Here is a 19,950-nt window from a genome sequence, read left to right on the forward strand (position 1 = left end):
TGTCACCTGACACTAACTGTTAGTGATCACATCAAACAGATTAGTGACCTCAGCCCCATCTCACACACACCCACACACACACACACACACACACACACACACAAACAGTAATAAAAGCAAACATCACATAAATGTCTCAATTATCGTCAAAGTATAATTTGAATCAATTAGTCTATTCCCAATCAGGGAGCGCGTGTGTGTGTGTGTGTGTGCACTCACTGCATCCGTCCTCGTCACTGTGGTCTCCGCAGTCGTTGTCTCCATCGCACTGCCACTGCGCTGGGATGCAGGTGCACTCACCAAACACACTCACCGCACATGTGAAATGATTCTTCCCACATGAACACTCCGTGCTGCCACACACACCTGCAAAAAAAAAAAAAAAAAAAAAACCCACACACGTTCAATGGGTTTCAACACTATCAGATCAGTGTAAACTGTGTACAAGTGTTTAAACAAGACTTTGTTAAAATTGTGACAGGAATTGTTGCCTCTCCGTCTTTACCCCGAATGTTCATTTTATGCTCCCAGTGTAAAATAGCAGCTGGAAATCATTCGCTCTTTCGTTTTTCTCGCCGGGAGCCAGCAGGAGGCACAATGACCGCAACAGGGCTGCTGTTTAACATCAGCTGGGGTTTGAGGTCCAGATCCCGGAGCGAGCAGCCCGAGACTCTGCATCCTGCTACAGACCTGAAGAGTCCCGTCTCCAAAAATAGACAGAAATGAAGCTGAACACTGAACTCATTCAAATGATTTCCCTCTAAAAATGTTTTTATTTTTAAGAATTAGTGATGAGTTAGGGCCTCGGGTTTTATTGGGTTTTTTTTATTAGTTTTTTTGGAGGAAACCATGTATGGAAACCATGGCAACTGGAACCCTGAGTGGAGTGAGAGAAGAGAAGGAACGTGTCGAAGAGCCCCAGCAGGCTGTTTTAATCGACTGAGGATGGAAAATGATGAGGATTTAACGCTATTCCTCAGACAGCGAACTCTGGCACAGAACCACGGAGTCTGTTGATGTTCTCGGGCGGTTTCCGATTGAAAACCCAGAGCAATCGGACCTCACAAGACGCAGGAAGTGAATCCCGGAATTGTTGTTGCTGCGCCGGCCAATCAGAACGCTCGCTCGTGCCCGGGTTTATCGGTGAGGAGAGTCAACACAAAACATGGCAGGAGGAAGTGAGGCTTTGTGTTTCTTTTCTCTGAGGTTTTGTTTTTTATTACACACACACACACACACACACACACACACACACACACACACCCCTGCAGTGTGCTAATGCTGCCATGGTATTGTTACTGCTACTTTAGTACTGACTGAATAAACATTTAAATGTCCATTTATTGCTCACTGCGTGCGTGTGTGTGTGTGTGTGTGTGGTGTCTTTACAGCAGCAGTGAGGTGCGAATACACCAGCAGACACTTGCGGCCTCCTTTAAAACACACACACACACACACACATCATAGACCAAAACTTCACACACAATGTAGAGTGCGTTCGTTCCGACCATTTGTACAGACCCCCAACACACACACACACACACACACACACACACACACACACCTCTATCTGTCCTGGAATCTCATGCTGTTCCTCACTCACTGTGAAAAATGAACATGCACACACACACACACACACACACACACACACACACACACACACACACACACACACTCAAACTTAAACAAGACCACACATGTTGCTCTGAACAATGACTGCTTAAGAAGGTCCTGGACATAGCAGAAGACACTGGTGTGTGTGTGTGTGTCCTCATCTCTCTCTCCCATCTGTCTTTAACATGAACCATCTCCACCATCATTTCTCTATTAGAATATTATCTTTTATATTAGCCTTTATTTACTCACATATACTGTACATTACAGCACAGTGAAATTCTTACTCCACATTTTCCAGCTTGTTTGGGAGCTGGGGTCAGAGCGCAGGATCGGCCATGATACAGTGCCCCCTGGAGTACTGAGGGTTAAGGGCCTTGCTCAAGGGCCCAAAAGTGGCAGCTTGGCGATGCCAGGGCTTGAACCCCTGACCTTCCAGTCAGTAACCCAAAACTCCCCACTTTCTTGCTACATGTACTCATTCATGTCTTTTTTAATCTTTCTGTCTGTCTGTCTGTCTGTCTATCTATCTATCTTTTACCATCTAGCTACTCTCTCTCTGTCTGTTAACTGATCCTCTATTCCGAATCTGATGTTTTACTCGTTCGTGTCTCTCTCCTAGCCCTTTCCTCCGCTTCTTCACACAGCGTCTGAATAACGTTCGGACATACCAGAAGACCCCCAACAGGGCGACTGAATGTTTTTGAATCACGTGGGAAATTGTGCCCGAGTCTGACAGCGTTAAAAACCCACGTCTGTCTTCCTGCTCAGACTTCCGTATCAGTGTTTGCCTTTTCCTCCAGCTGATGACCGAGAGCGGTGTGTGCGTTTGTGTGCACGCGCACGCGTGTGTGGACACACGCTCTGGATATTTATTGGTCTACACACTAGAATAGTAATACATCCAGTGACCAACACACACACACACACACACCTCTATCTGTCCTGGAATCTCATGCTGTTCCTCACTCACTGTGAAAATGAACATGCACACACACACACACACACACACACACACACACACACACACACACACACACACACTCAAACTTAAACAAGACCACACATGTTGCTCTGAACAATGACTGCTTAAGAAGGTCCTGGACATAGCAGAAGACACTGGTGTGTGTGTGTGTGTCCTCATCTCTCTCTCCCATCTGTCTTTAACATGAACCATCTCCACCATCATTTCTCTATTAGAATATTAACTTTTATATTAGCCTTTATTTACTCACATATACTGTACATTACAGCACAGTGAAATTCTTACTCCACATTTTCCAGCTTGTTTGGGAGCTGGGGTCAGAGCGCAGGATCGGCCATGATACAGTGCCCCCTGGAGTACTGAGGGTTAAGGGCCTTGCTCAAGGGCCCAAAAGTGGCAGCTTGGCGATGCCAGGGCTTGAACCCCTGACCTTCCAGTCAGTAACCCAAAACTCCCCACTTTCTTGCTACATGTACTCATTTATGTCTTTTTTAATCTTTCTGTCTGTCTGTCTGTCTGTCTGTCTATCTATCTATCTTTTACCATCTAGCTACTATCTATCTCTCTCTCTGTCTGTTAACTGATCCTCTATTCCGAATCTGATGTTTTACTCGTTCGTGTCTCTCTCCTAGCCCTTTCCTCCGCTTCTTCACACAGCGTCTGAATAACGTTCGGACATACCAGAAGACCCCCAACAGGGCGACTGAATGTTTTTGAATCACGTGGGAAATTGTGCCCGAGTCTGACAGCGTTAAAAAACCCACGTCTGTCTTCCTGCTCAGACTTCCGTATCAGTGTTTGCCTTTTCCTCCAGCTGATGACCGAGAGCGGTGTGTGTGTTTGTGTGCACGCGCGCACGCGTGTGTGGACACACGCTCTGGATATTTATTGGTCTACACACTAGAATAGTAATACATCCAGTGACCAACACACACACACACACACTAGGTATGAATATACTTGTTGTCAACCAGCGTAACCGGGAGTGACGGTAACCACAGCGACTGAGGGGGCCTTTCAAACTGAGGGCTTCCAGATGTGTGCTGGTTTTGGAAGCTGAGGAAGAGGGGAAGAGAGAGAGAGAGAGAGAGAGAGAGAGAGAGAGAGAGAGAGAGAGAAATGAACGAAAGATGGAGCACATTATCTCTCTCTCTCTGTCTGTTAACTGATCCTCTATTCCGAATCTGATGTTTTACTCGTTCGTGTCTCTCTCTAGCCCTTTCCTCCGCTTCTTCACACAGCGTCTGAATAACGTTCGGACATACCAGAAGACCCCAACAGGGCGACTGAATGTTTTTGAATCACGTGGAAATTGTGCCCGAGTCTGACAGCGTTAAAAACCCACGTCTGTCTTCCTGCTCAGACTTCCGTATCAGTGTTTGCCTTTTCCTCCAGCTGATGACCGAGAGCGGTGTGTGCGTTTGTGTGCACGCGCACGCGTGTGTGGACACACGCTCTGGATATTTATTGGTCTACACACTAGAATAGTAATACATCCAGTGACCAACACACACACACACACACACACACTAGGTATGAATATACTTGTTGTCAACCAGCGTAACCGGGAGTGACGGTAACCACAGCGACTGAGGGGGCCTTTCAAACTGAGGGCTTCCAGATGTGTGCTGGTTTTGGAAGCTGAGGAAGAGGGGAAGAGAGAGAGAGAGAGAGAGAGAGAGATCTTTCGTTCATTTCTCTCTCTCTCTCTCTCTCTCACACACACACACACACACACACACACACACACACACACACACACACACACACACTTGTAGTCCCTAATGAGCTGCTGTCAACTGATGATGTGCCAATGAGCAGTTACACAACACACTGCGATATTTAGTGACGTTTTTATTTAATTAGCCAAATTTCCGAAACAGACAATATTTGTATAATTTCTCTTGCTAGATCATGGAAAAAAAAAAAAAAAAGAAAAGTTAAAATAATCGGAAACAACTAATTAAGCCTTGACCTCAGCACACGTGCATTTCAAGCATTTGGTGGGGAGTGAACACAACCTCAAACCTTTGGTCAGGGATGAAAAAATTTAAATTTTCATCACAGCTTTCTATGCTGGAAGCCAGGAGGTTTCATGGGCGGGGCTTTGTGTATGTGGGCGGAGTAGAGTTTGACAGCTGAGGGTCAAAACAGTTATTTAAGACTTTCCTTATTTATTTGTTTATTCAGACCTCCCAGCTTTTTGCTGTTCAGTCATTCAACATGAAGACGCTCTCGTACTCGAATGAGCGCGCAGACGCACGCACACACACACACACACACACACACACACACAGGCCCTCCACAGTGTCACCTGGGAGGTCTGGTCCTAATTAATAGTCCGCCCTTTGCCGTCCTCACCAGAATGTGACCACTGGCAGAGGTGTGTGTGTGTGTGTGTGTGTGTTATAGCAGGGTGAAAAATGTAAGGAACACCCACCAGTAAAAGGTTGTCTTCATTTAATGCACTCTCGCTCTCACTCACACACACACACACACACACACACACACACACACACACACACACACACACACACACACACACACCATTAACTCAATTTTCAGCACAGTGTTTAATGCTGTGGTTAAGATTTTGGTGGGGGTTTTCTTCCTCCAAGACCACCCTCACACAGAGGTTTCTCTTTAACTTATCACTACCTAATCACCAATGAAGGATGTTTTACGCAAAATTCAACACACTGAATTGTGTTGACATTTTTTTGTTTGTTTTTTGCATGTGCATGACTTATTTAAATCGAAAATTATCCATCCCATAATATCCTCAAAGTCCAGGACTGCTTAAACGTTTTGGCCCTCCTAAAACGTTATTTTTCTTTTGGGCTTCTCCAGGCCTTGGTGTTTGTGGTTTCCTCTCATTAGAAATCTTCAGACGTGTAAATCTATATTCGGTGAATGTTTACAGAGGTTTCTGTTGTTTACCAAGTCAGAGGCACTCGAGGTTGTTGACATTAGCTGAGGCCAATTTGAACTCATACGCTAGTGGGAGTGATAAAGTGGGACTAACGGGTGGATCACAAAGTAGTAATGAACAAAACACACTGGACCAAATGCTTTGGGACACCAGGCTTTTCCATCTATATGTGGTTCTTCCTCAATCTGTTACCAGGCACACAAAACATAGGTTTTAGTGGGACATCTGGAGTGGGAGAGCTCAAACCCTACTCAAGACCTTTGGGATGAATTTGAACCGCACCCAGGCCTCCTCACCTCACCTACATCCGTACCCGACTTTACTAACACCCATGTGTCTGAAAGAGCACAAAATTCTATTTCTTTCATTTCTGTTTCTAGAGTATTTTTAACAAGGTACATTGTCTCAATGTAGCTTCACAGAAATAAAGCAGTTATAAAGAATGTACAAGTTTGTCCCTAATAGGGTTGCAAAGGGTTGAAAAATGTCTGGTCTCTATGCGAACTTGATCTGCGGAATTTTGGAAATATTCCAATGAACTAACAACTGGAGCAATTTGTTCGTTTGATAGTGTAACTACAATTATTGTAAATTATTGTGGGTTTTTTTTGTATTCATCTACTGAATGATTTTGTATATAAACTATTATTTGTTCGAATTGGGAGTATAATTTTGACATATGTAATATTTACGTAATTTACGTGAATAATCGGCAAGTTTGAAATTTTTTTTCGTATAATATTTTGTGTACGGGATTCAAGAAATGACGTGTTTTGTGTTATGGAGGAATGCACAGTGCATGTAGGGGGCGTGGCCTCAGTAGCCACGCAGTAAGCGTACTGTTTGCAAGGTGATTGATGAATGTGCAGGGAAATTCGACTGAAAATACATAAAATCTGGTTGTTTTTACCAGAATTATCCGGAAAGATTTTTTTTTTTTAACTAGATTTTATTCCCCAGGTTATTGGCTAACCTGCATTTTTGTACATTCCCACTTTATTCCCATTAATTCCTGTGGAAAGTGTCCTATCTGGAGAATTCCCAGAATTTCACAACCCTAGTCCCTAATGAGTGGCGAGATGGTATGAGGAAGAAACCTTGAGAGGAACCAGATTTAAAAGGGAACGCATCCTCATCTGAGTGGCACCGAATGTATACTCATTACAAATCTCCACGAGAACACTCGTAAATGTAGTGGAAATCCTCCCCGGAAGAGTGTAGGTTATTCTAACCGCGCATGGAAACTAAATATGGAAAGCACAAGCCTTCGATCTTATGCTCAGGTGATCACAAACATTTGTCCACGTCGTGTATGCATTTGCAAAATAAATGTTTCATAAATCGCGTGCTTTCCCATTTAGTGTGCTGTAACCACACCCACATCAGGTTCAGCCCTCTTTGTGTCTACCAAACCCTCGAGTGTTTATGTGCGTTCCTATGGACAGCTGCGCGCGATGCGATGCTGCTACCGTACAAGTCTCGTTGTCGTTTGTCGATCGCGTCTCCTGCCGATCACAGAACCAGCAGCTGTTCTGGTTTTCCCCCCTTACATACAGTCCTGGCCGAGGGTTCGCTTTCAACCACAACTCCCAGCTCTATTGACTTATTCCTTCCCGGAACGCACATGTCACTTCACTCGCCTGTCCAACTGAAACACGACTCTGCTGAGCAGTAGGGGTTTTTATTTCGAAGCCTGAAGCTCCTCTGAAAAGTCAGTAAGATCTCGATCCACAAGTGAAGTGAAGCCACTGTTCTCCTGCTTGTTTGGATTTTGCTTCAGCTGCATTGGACTTAATTCTGGCTTGCCTTAATAGCCATGGAAGGTCTAAAAGTCAAAGGAAGGAGTGGTTTTTCTACTCTCTGCAGCTCCAGGGGGGGGGAGAACGTCAATGCACACAGATCAGTGGACAAACTAGTCCTGTTGTCCCCATTTATTAGTTCGATGCGATCAGAGTTTTTATTGAAGAGAAGGAAAACAATGAGAAACTGCAGTTTGCCATCAGTGTGAAAGTGGACATCAAACACACACACACACACACACACACACACACACACAGAGAGTTCCCTTCAGGGCTGTATTTCTGCCCTGACGGATATAAAACCTAATAAAGAGAGACGTAAAAGCTTTCTAAGAGCAGAACTAGAGCTGGAGACGAAGGCAAGAAATCATCCGAAATGGCGAGTTTTTGGAAACCACAGAAAAGACGAACAGAAGAACGCGGCTTTAACGAGGAGCGAAACTGGAATATGTGCATTGCACATAACATACGGTGTACATACTTCCACTTCCGAAGCACAGCTCAGCTCAAACCCTGTTCTAACCCAGTGCATTAACGTTAGCTCCAGGCCTCACGTGTTTCTGGTTAGATCTACGTCGCCATTACACTCCGCTCCTCGCCAGCTCTTTACATCGAGTCCGGATTGCGTAAGCGGTGACTTTCAACACGCCACCAAAAAAATGCACACTGTAGATACTTACTCGAAATCCGATACGGGCAAAAACGACATTCCTCAGGCATTACTGTACGGGAGAACGCGCTGATCGACACTGTTTTATGTAAAGGACGAACGTGGATGGAAGAAACTTCACTTCTGGAGTGTTTGCATTTCATTCAATGTTATTTATTTGTATTGTTAGAAAGTTCAGCAATAGTCAGAATTGACGCAAATCCTGAACATGGGCAAGTGGGCTAAAGAGAATTCCCCAAGTATTCCCAAATGGGAATTTCTTTTTTTTTATGATGGTCAGAAATGATCAGTTTAAAGCTTTTTGCTTGTCTCTAATTCCCTCTGTTAGGACCGAAGCACATAAATCGCTTTAGTGGCTGGATTTCTTCAGTCTCTCAGTCTGTCTGCTCCTTTGCTGCTTGTATTTGATTTGTAGAGGATATTACTTTCAGAATGGAAGCAGGTACAGAGACTTTGTTCCAGCACTGTGTATGTGTGTGTGTGTGTGTGTGTGTGTGTGTGTGTGTGTGTGTGTGTGTGTGTGTGTGTGAGTGAGTGAGTGAAAGAGAGACAGAGAGAGAGATCGATACACTCAGTTTGGTGGGAGAACCTGGTGGGGGCAGGGTGGAGAAGAGGGTTGGGGAGGGTGATTTTACAGGGCGCATGTTTTTTTCACGAGCCCCAGACAAAAAGACTCCAATCGCAGACCCAATTTCTCTCTGTGGACTGCAGCCAGACACTAAGGTTTCACTGGCATTCCACACACACACACACACACACACACACACACACACACACACACACACGAGACTGTGAAATACAACTAACCAAAAAGTGGTAAAAAGTTAAGCAAATTCCAGGAGGTGTTCCAGAAGTGTGAGGAGGAAAGGTGAGATGACATCATCAAAACGCACGTGTGTGAAACAACGCTAGTTCTCCGTGCTGATGTTTCGACTCGGATTCCCGCCACGCACGTGCGTTCCCGAACAACAAGGAAGGCTCGGCCTAGTGAAGGATTGAAGAGTCCCTCGTTTCCATCTCTGCTCTCACAAAGGAACACTTGTTCTCCCGTCTCGGCTCGCAACGGTCAAGAAACTTTCGCGGTTCTTCCCGGTATACGTACAGGTTGTGTTACAGCACGCTTTCCGTAGTACAATTGTTTAAAAAAAGGAAGTGTGTGGTTTAGGCTTCAGGGAAGATCATTTCCCATTACGCAAAGCTTCGAAAGAAGATACCTCGGAACAACAGTAGTAAGAAGGTGGTGGGCAAAAGTCGGCGCCCCGATTTCCGGACGGCTTTTACTTGTCAGGCTCTAGAAACCCTCAATGAGGCTGAAATAGTTTTTTTGGGCTGTTTCTTTGGAGGTATGTCCCTGCTTCCTTTCCTGAAAGAAGGCAAAAAGAAGAAGAAAAAAAACCCTTCATTCTCTTCTTCATTGGTAGCAAAGCCAAAGTTTTGACTTATTTACCAGGCCTTTATACGAGAAGCCCAGCAGGAATCCCTCAATCGCCGTGTGAAAGGCGAGAGATGAACAATAGTCCCTGCCATGTGCCTACCCCTAAACAATTCGCCCCTCACCGACTCTCTTGCTTTCTCTCTTTCCAGTTTACTGACCCCCGGTTGGTCAGTCTCCCTCCATCGCCACTTCCACATCCACCTCGAGCAACACAAATAAACAGAGAAAAAGAAAGGAAGCGAGGTTATGAAACAAAGCACACATTTGTGGAGGTTCTCAGGACCTGAGGTGACCCCCACCCCAAAACACCCCCCACAGCCCAAAATTTCACCCCCACACTACACAAGTCTACTCAAAAATGTAGGAGTCTTTCTGTGCTCGCTACATCGCTCTACGTACCAAACATCCGCACTCCACTACACTGGGCCCGAGGTTGTGGTAAAGCCCGGGTAATTACAGAGTAAAAAGCAAAAGCTCGACTGGTTATAGCTGACCATTCATACCGTCATTTTCCATTCCATTGGACAGAGTTGCAACAAAACAGCACATGATAAAAGTCAAAGGAGTCAACATCAGCCGTTCAACCTTTCAACCAAAGTGTTTTGGAGCAGACCAGCAGCGGTTCTGAACATCTATCCAGGAAAGCAACATGGATTACAAGCAGTTACTTCAAGTCACTCAGTTCAATTGATCCAAATTTTGTACTCTACTAGAACTGCAACAACTAATCGATAAACCCCGATAATCATATTGATAATGCCGTTAACGGATAGTTGGGATGCTCAAGTTAGCGGTTAGCATGACGGCAAGATAACACGCCCGCTTGCGAATGGAGCACGGGGTCACCCGGCAGCAGGAAAAAAAAAAAAACTGTTCGTTTGCTAACTTCAGGACAGTCACACTGGACCCCTGACTCCCGAGCATCAGGTTGCGCTGTCACCTCGCCATTGCGACCGTCCCAAAGTTACCAAACAGCTTACCGTGCTGATGTTTCACTATCATCCGTGACACCGGTGCGTTTTGTTTTTTTTCCCCCTGCTGCCGGGTGACCCTAATACGCAATAGAACTTCAATAAACTTGTACCATTTTCACAAACGGTTAAAACGGTGCGAACAAACACCAAAATCTAAAAGCAGCCAATAACAGCAGCAATAAACTATTACTTTTTTGTCACTCTTGCGGTTTTCAACTAACGTCTATTCATTTGTACACCAATGCCTCTTTTTCCTTTCTTTTTAAGCCTGTTTGCTCGCTGCGTTTTAAATTTTTGTACATTTAATTGATGCATAGATCATTGAATTATTATACAAAATTAAATTAATTCTGTTCTAAATGCTTATATTTTACAACTGAACAAAATGTCTGTAGTTTATAAAGCATGGTTGTGAACTAGCCATCTGCAATTATCACTCAAAACAATACAAATGTTGATTTACACAATTTACCACCTGGCATATTCAAACGCTTTTAAATCCCCAGCATGAGGGAATTTGTTCAAAGGATAAATCCCGCATGCACTCAACAAACAGCGACTATAAGCTTTAAAATGTCTAAATTAACGATAGTTCAACTCAATATGAGGCTTTTGCATTTTTTTAAGCACACTTTTATACATAAACACCCTGAATTAGGGTGTATATAGTTATAATAAGCAAAACGGCTTTAAAAAAAAAATCAGATTAATCGAAGAAAACTAGTTGACCGATTAATCGGAAAACGAATCGTCTACACTCTACAGCCCTACACTCTACACTGCACGTGCCACTTGTTCTTTTGCGCACTACACGACCTACTGCGTAGACGATTTTTACGTTACACAACCTTCAAGCTGCAGCCCCGAATCCATACATACTCAAAAATAAACATCACAACTGTGTGTCCAGAGCAAGTGGTTGTTTTTTCTTCTATTAATAAAAGTTAATAAGTTCTGCAAAGGGACCCGGAGGTGTAGTTAAAAAAAAAAAAAGACGGTTATTTCAATACAGGTGTAAAATACCAAATAAGTTTGAATTATAAACAAGCTTTATTATCGTGACGAACTACTCATGGTAGTGAGGTGACGATCATTTATAGATTATCTACTATACGTCCGTATGCCATCTTATGGAAATCCTAAGAGGCCATGGAAAGGTTTCTTTTTTCTTTATTGCTTTCTAGTAGTCAAAACATCATTGTCTTGTGATCTGTACATTAAAAATATAATTGTTTCCTCGTGATCAGCACTTTATTTTTGTGTGCTCGGCATAAGCGCGGGTTCTGGAGGCCGCATCATCACAGCGTGACATTTATGTCTATGCTGTCATTTAATTTCAAGTAAATTTTTAATTAAGTAGTGATCGCGAGGAAACAAAAACAAAATATATACTAGAATGCATGGCCTCTTAGGACTTTCACTCATATTGTACACATATTGTAAACTTCTAGATCTCACATTTCTCTACATACCTCGTGCCTTACAAATTTTCATTTTCTCCTATCGATCTTATGGATCTATATTCTATACTGTCTTTGTTTATTTATTGTACATATATTTCTATGCACTTGCCACGTTTTGTTTTGTACCTGCGCTACGCAACGGCAATAAAGTTCCATCTCTCCATCAACCATCAACTCCTTTAATGCTAAAACCCCAAACATGACGTAAACATGATCAGTGAGAGCAGACTGCATTACCCAAAGTGCACGGCTGAATTCTTTTCCCTCATGTACAGGACGAAACTAGCAGCGCACGGACAACAGCGTTACAGATAAAAAAAAAACTGATGGATGACGCTCGCTCGGTTGTCATGGTGACTCAAGACATTCCTATCGTTAATTAAATCTGGAAAAAGCCCTTCCTGAAGCCTCCCTTGTCCACGTTTCTCACACGCTTTTACATATTGTATATAGATACAGACCACAAACATCATTAAGTCGAAAGATTTCTCTCCGCTCTTTATTCGCATCTCAGTCTTTTTTGATGGATCGACTCTTCCACCTCGGCCAAGCGTAAAAACTTTGTGACGAATAGCAGCGTGGATGCTCATTGTGGCGGCCACTTCCTGCTGGGCATTTGTTGTGCATCTCTACGCTCAGACAAAGCGCAAATAAAAGGCAGCGGCGAAGAAAAATCTCTCGGTGGAGTTCCCACCGTATTTCACCTGTCAGGAAGTTACAAAACATGAAGGGAGAGTTTTTCGACCTCATCCGTAGCTACGAACATCGCCGCCCGCTAGGTCAGACCCGGCGGTTATTGTCTTCCCTCAGGAGACGCATTGTATCCTCGCAAGTTCTAAAGTGCGCTCTGAATCGCAGGCGCCAGAGAAACGTACAGCTGAACAAATCTAGAAATGGTATTTTCTGTTTCGCTCTCTCTCGTCTCCATCGGTGAGCTCGCGTATGTGGAAGAGGGCAGGCGGCAGACTCTGCTCAGTATATTACGCTCACCAGCTATAGGAATCTCTGATTCACCGACTTCACATATGTATGTTTATCTCAAACACAAAACAGATGAAGGACTGGTCGCTTTGGTGAAGAAACACATTTTACTGAATTCAATCCATTCAAACTTATAGTCAGCAGAATGTGAAGACTGAATGATCTGAAACCAGAAAAAACTGCTTCGCAACGTGGGACCACCTCGGCAAAGATCCCATCACACCAGGGACGAGTGAAATCGGTTTTAGCGGCTCGCCCACAATCTCTCCCACACCAGAGCAGCCGTAATTGCTCCAATTTAACGAAAAATGGAAAGTGCTTCTCGCAGATTAGAACTCGTTAACGAGAACCAGAGCAGGAGCGCTTGTGTGAAAGGCGCTGCTTAACACTTTCGAAAGCTTCAAGCTGCGGTTTGAGTGTCCTCAGATTTCCCCAAATCTACCAGGACATCTTCAAAGATTTCGAGACAGATACTGAGAGGTCTCCAGGCCTTCGCAGGACCTCTGCACGTTTACTCAAGATTCTCGAAATCATTTCCATCTCCTGAACTTTCTACACGATTCTTTTTTGTCCGCAGCTTGTGCAACTTTGCACAAGTGAGAAACTCCTGCAGTAATTCGTTTACTGATGAAACGAATTCCGTGAACGGGATTCCCTTAGAGAAAATTCCAAGCTCTGTTCTTGGAAATCATTCCGTGATGGTGAAACGCCACAACTACAAATGCAGACATACGAACTACACTTGGGGACATGAATATACACACAAACACAAACACACACACACACACAGCATCAGTCAAAAGACTGGAAACAGTCTTAAGACAAATGCATGTTCCTTTTGTTTATATGCAACAAATTAGATGATCTTACGGTATGAAGACTTGTCCAGATGTGAAACAGAAATAAAATATACAGATGTTGAACTTTATTTTCATTGAAGAATCCTCTCTTAACATGAATAACAGCTTTACACACTCTTGGCATCATCCGGCCCAAAATACTATTATCATATTATTTGCTAGTATAGTCTGATAGTCTGACCTTGTAATCCAGTTCCTCCCAGAGCAGTTCAATAGGATTTTGGTGCGGTGACCTGGCAAGTCATTAACACGATAGATACACTCCGTATCGGTTCCAATTAGCTGCGGTCCAGACGAAATTGCTTGGGAGGTTGTTAAATTATGAAATGGTAGCCATGCTGTTTTAGTATTCCTTTCACTCTGAATGAGTCTCCAACCTTCCCTGCTTTAAAACAACCCCAAACCATCAAACTTCCACCTCCATGTTTGAATGTAGGGGTGACTTTCGTCTGAAGTTTTGGCCTTCAGTCCACACCAAGACGGTCAACGGAAACGTAGCTTGAAAACGCTCTCCAAAGTGGAACTATTCTATGTTTTTGTGCCACATCCTCGACTGCGCAAACAGAGGCGTTCAAAAACGGCAACGCAATTTTAGTCGTGTGCGGTGCCTTTCCTCGACATTCAGGAACTGGATATAAAGCTACTACACACACACACACACACACACACACACACACACACACACACACACACACACACACATTGTAATGACTGTACACTTTTTATTACAATGATGGAAGAACTGTGGAAAAACTATATGGAAAACAATGATATTGTCAAACTTTCTTGGTTACAGTCAGGCAGTAACGAATAAAGCCAACTTAAAACCTGTGGATATGAGCTGATGAGAAAGAAAGCTTCACTGACCAAAAAAAAAATAAATATGAAGCTAAACTGATCATGTTTGAGGAAAGTGTCAGAGAATTAAAACGTACACGTCTAGAAGATTTCCTCATGTTCGATATTTTCTAATTATTATAATTTCTTTCAGCTTGTTTTTTTTTTGTTTTATCAACAAGATATAGAAGAGGGTTTAAATTTTTTGTCTCAATCAAATCAGATGCCTTTTTATCAGAATAAATAAATTAAAATCACAGCTATGCAAACCTGCAACACAGAGAAGTTCAGAGCACAAGCACAGAAGCACATGCTGATTTTAGAGCGTCTTATTCCAATAGGTCTTCATTTACAAAAAACACGAGCCATGTCCTCCCACGGGCCGTCGCTCTGAGAGCGCTCTTCAAATGAATTTACAAAAAAATAAATAAATAAACAGCGATGAAGGGATGGATTGAGGGATTGAGCGAAAGAGGGGGAGGCGGCAGGCAGGAGGTTCTGCTGCATGCCAGTGGCTGTATTGTACTGTATGTGTGTATATGCTGCCGTTCCTGCATAAGTGTTTGGATGTGATTAATTAGGCAGTTATTAGCACACTACAGCTAGAACAGCTTGCCCCCTTCCATTCTCTCCCCATGGCCTTCTCCTCTTACGGCCTCAAAGGCCCAATTTGCTTGTTCCAGCAGGGATTAGAGGGCGGAGTTTACAGAGGGGGGGATGAAATCCATCTAACAGGGAGAGGGCCCCTTTGCTCAAGAGTCTTTAATTACCATCGTATCCTTCTCTCCCCCCCCCCACCTCATGAACTTGAGACGGACTTGGCTCACGTCAGTATTTGTACATACTACTAGCAGGACTTATGGTTTCGTTGTATCCATTCAATCCAGGATTGGCTTTTTTTTAATGGCCACTTTTCCAAAAAAAAATTTAACACAAAGGAAAATGTAAATGTGAATATACTGAAGCAAAACAGCAATTTGATGTCAAGTTTCGTAGAAAACAGAACACACTCACACTACATAATCATCTTCTGTCCGGAACCTTGGGTGCCTCAGATTTCATTATATTCGGAATCGGTTTCTAAAATGGGTTGACTTTTTCTTCTTCTCGATCCAAAATGCTACTTGTGTGGTTCCGTACAACGAATAAGGTTTAACTGGAAAAACAAAACGTCCAATAAATGGCAAATGTAAAATGTGTATAGCAATAAACACCAACAAAAGACAAAAAAATAATTAAACGGGAATTTAACCAAGGATTTGATCAGCACTGAGGAGGAATGACATTTTTCTGAAAATGACCAAAACCACTACTCAGAAAGACAGCTGAACAACCCCATTTTAGAGGAGAAGAAGAAAAAAAAAAATGGGATAATGACAAAGACATTTCTTGTTGCTCCGATCCCGGTGCGAGCAGGAGTATGTTTTTGACAGGAGCAATTCTGCAAAATCACTGTGGATAAGAGCGCCTGCTAAACGGCATCATTTTAAACCGACCCGAAATCCTGCACGGATTAACAGAGTGACGGCACCAAGTTCTGGAACCTTACCCAGCTCGAGGAGCACACTTTATTCTCCTGTTCTGCCCTGAAGCCATTCGGATTCCTGGGGTCCCTATTTGTGCACCACTCCATTGATTTTGTCAGGCTTGATGAGTGAGCCCACGGCCTTTCCCACAAGCCCCCACTGAGGAGGCTTTCTCCCACAATGCCCGGCAGGGGTGCTGGGGGCCCAACAAAAGAAGCGCAGCTAAAAAGTAGTGCAGTGAAATCTGTTGAAAAAGTAATAGAACTTTCATCTTATTTATGTCTCCGTAAAAAAAAAAAAAAAAAAAAAGAAGCACAAGACAGAAGGAGATGGACTGATTGGATGATGGAGGTAGAACATGCCAGCATCTCATGCCAAAACATGGACACAGTCAGAGATTAAAAATAAAAAAATGAGTAAGACTGTTGTGTCTTCAAATCCTGCACTGTCATGCTTTTTAAACAATGCTGATGCACGGATTGAAAAAAATGTTAAAAAATAATAAATGATCATAATAAGAAATGATCTTGGATAAAACACAGGACAAAAAAAAATACCAAATTTTTTTCAAGGTTTAAAATTAAACCAGTCATAGCGTTCTACAATAACATCAGATACATGTGCGAATACGGGAATTATTATTATAATTTTTTTACTACTCGTAACATTCCACCATTTTCCATGCCGCTGCAGGCCTTGTCCTGAATCAAAGCTTTGGGAAAACCCCTCTGTTTGAAGGCACAGGAATGTGAACAGGTGGAGCGTTGGCTCCAGTTTACAGGCTTGTGTGTAATCGTGAGGATTTACCCTATGGGCCTGACTCTTTCTAAGATCTGTCACCCAATACCTCGCAAAGGTCTGACAAGGGCAACAGATAAGGTTTCATTAATGTCAAGCCACAGTGTCTGCTGGGGCTACTGTAAGGATTAAAATGCCAACAGCAAAAAAATATCAAATATATATACACATATATAACACACACACATATTTTAGAGTAGTCAGTGTGCAGTTTGTACAGCAGTACAGATTTACTGCCCTTTAAAAATAACTCAACATACAGCCATTATTGTTTAAAAACTGCCAATTAAAGTGAGTACACCCTAAGTGAACATGTCAAAACTCTGTCCAAAGTGTTAATATTTCAGGTGAGCAACATTGTTATCCATCACTGCCTCAATCCTCCTGGGCATGGAATTCACCAGAGCTGCACAGGTTGTTGATGGGATCCTCTTACAGCATGGAAGTCATCTTGGCGGTGTGTTTGGGGTCGGTTTCCTGTTGGAAAACTGCCGTTCGGCCCAGTTTCTGAAAGGAGGGCATCATTTTTTGCTTCGGAATGTCACAGTACAGGATTGAATCCATGTTTCCTTTAATGAACCACAGCTCCCCAGTAACAGAATCACTCGTGCAGCCCCAGACCATGATGCTACCACCACCATGCTTGACTGTAGATAAGACACAATTTTCTTGGTACTCCTCACCAGGGTGTTGCCACACATGCTGGGAGCATCTGCGCTGAACAAGTTTATCTTAGTCTCATCAGACCACAGGGCATGGTTCCAGTAATTCATGCTCTTGAGCAGGTTGTCTTCAGCAAACGTTTTGTGGGCTTTTACAGGACTACAGTTTGCTTTTAATCACCATCAATGCACACCTCAACATTGTTCAGCTGTAATAAATGGACATTAAGGGCCACCCAGACAAGGATGGGTTCCCTCTTGAGTCTGGTTCCTCTCAAATTCTCTTCCTTATGCCATCTCTGGGAGTTTTCCTTGAAACAGTCGCCAACGGCTCGCTCATTATGGACAAACTTCTATTTCCACTTAGATTCGTATTCATTCTTTATCACTGCATCATCTGTGTAAAGCTGCTTTGAGACAATGTTCATTGTTAAAAGCGCTATACAAATAAAAATAAATAGACTTTCTTGTGAGCCAGCTTCCGAAGAGGGTTTATTCTGAGACGACAGACATGCAAAAGTAATTTTTACAATGTGCAGCAGGTGGTCTGAGCACTGACAAGCAAACGTTCCACTTCTGCAGCCTCTAAAAGCGAAGCTGGCAGCACTCATGCGTCTGTTTTTAAACCAGCTTCTGCACCTGACGCAGAGCATCCACTTCTGATCGACCCACGCGAGGCCTGTTCCGAGTGGAACCCATCTCGGAGAACCTCTGTGCAACCCTGGCCAATGTACTGTAACTCAGTTTCAGGGTGTTACCGAACCTCTTATAGCCTCGGCCATTTTTGTGGAGAGCAACAATTGTAATTCTCAAATCCTAAGAGAGTTCTTTGCCATGAGGTGCCATGTTGAGAATTGTACTCAAAGTAGCACATTTTAACTGCTCTAATACAAGATGAACAAATGTGTATGATCCTGTCAAGCAGTTGCCAGTTATTTAGACAATAATTGCTGTATATTCAGTTATTTTCAGAGGACAGTAAATCTGTACTGCTAAACAAGCTGCACATTGACTAAAATATATACAAGTTTCATTTCTACAGTATTTATATCAGTGGCGGGAGGTCAGTGCCAGCAAGGCCTGTGGATGTTAGTTTTTTTGTCCAATCAGATTTCAGCCACTATGTGCTGCCATGTCAATCGAATCTGCCCAGGGCCATCAAAGTCTGTACTGCTGGCTTTTTACTATAGTCTCCTTAAAAAATTGCTCTTTTTCTTTAAACAATCAGATTTCAAATTCGCCTCACAAATAGCGTCAGCATTTTTCTCTGATTGATTAGTCAGAGGGAAACTGTTTCCGCCAAGTTCGACTGGCAAAACACATCTGTAGCGCTCTGCACACATTAAAACATCCGAGTCAGACTTTTTTTTATGTCTACGGAGGAAGAGAAATTTATTTGGTCTCGGACATACATAAAAATCATTTTTTAAGAAAAGCTAGACATCGTGAGGAAGGCGGCCAACCCTGAAGCTAGCTAGCTTTTCTCAGCCCGGGAAAGGATTTGTTCACCACTTCCAGACTAGTAAATACGAGCGGTACCACTGACTTGCAGCCTCTGAGGAGCGCTGCAAATTATGAGTCTGCATCTCTGGTGAGTAGGTTGTATTTTATTTCATTTTAATGATGTTTTTGTCATGTTATTAGACAAATATTGATTCTGAACTGCTCCAGATGTTGTAGGTGGCACAGTTGCAGCTGTAGTGTAGAGCTTTGGTGCTTCCTTTAGTAAAAATGGCATTCACCTTCCATATGCAAAATGCCTCTCTCTGTAATGCCATGCGTTGTTATATGGCGTTTTTGTATTGTATCGATGGTTTCTATAATTGCTACATGATAATGGTGGTATTTAGAGGCGGATTAAATCAGGTAAGTCCCCAATGAAGGCCCAGGTACCAAATGCATGGCCTGTCACTGATTTATATATATAGAAAGCATACAATTGTGCAGAGACATCTTCACATCAAACATGATCTGGCATGATTGTCAGTCATGTGGCATGGTTAATGGTGCCTTGCAGGCTGGTTGGTCTATTTCAGATACAGTTGATCTCATGGGATTTTCACACACAACAGGCTCAAGAGTTTTCACTTAAGATAGTGAGCGGTTCTGTGAGAAAAGGCATTGTGTTGTCGAGAGAAGTTGGTGCCAACAAGCAGACTAGTTCAAGCTGACAGGTGACCCAAACAACCAGAATGAGCAAGAATCTCAGAACCCACAACCTTGAGGTGGTGGGTCTACAACAGTGAAAGGCAACACATAGAAGATGTCTGATTTACTCCAAGCGGCTGAGGAACATTTATGGCTGTGTTGCCAATGCATTAGAATCAGACAAGTTGCAAAAACAATAGCACCATATTTACACTCAAATGATAATCTTTTCTGTAATACCTACGAGAACATGCCTGTCACAGATA

At 43.1% G+C, this 19,950-nt stretch overlaps 1 protein-coding gene across 3 annotated transcripts in view; it reads right to left on the reverse strand.

Moving 5' to 3' along the window:
- The window catches only part of lrp4 (low density lipoprotein receptor-related protein 4), an 80,907-nt gene that overhangs the window by 47,084 nt on the left and 13,873 nt on the right, over positions 1–19,950 (reverse strand). For 2 of the 3 annotated variants that reach the window (XM_046857122.1, XM_046857121.1), the window contains exon 2: positions 220–366. In XM_046857122.1, coding sequence (XP_046713078.1) covers positions 220–366 — 147 coding nt within the window. Of the gene's footprint in view, positions 1–219; positions 367–505; positions 644–19,950 lie in introns of those variants that run through there. The other variant, XM_046857123.1, reaches the window with a different exon arrangement.

The sequence above is a fragment of the Silurus meridionalis genome, chromosome 9, assembly GCF_014805685.1.
Source record: "Silurus meridionalis isolate SWU-2019-XX chromosome 9, ASM1480568v1, whole genome shotgun sequence".
In the NCBI taxonomy this organism is placed as follows: Eukaryota; Metazoa; Chordata; class Actinopteri; order Siluriformes; family Siluridae; genus Silurus; species Silurus meridionalis.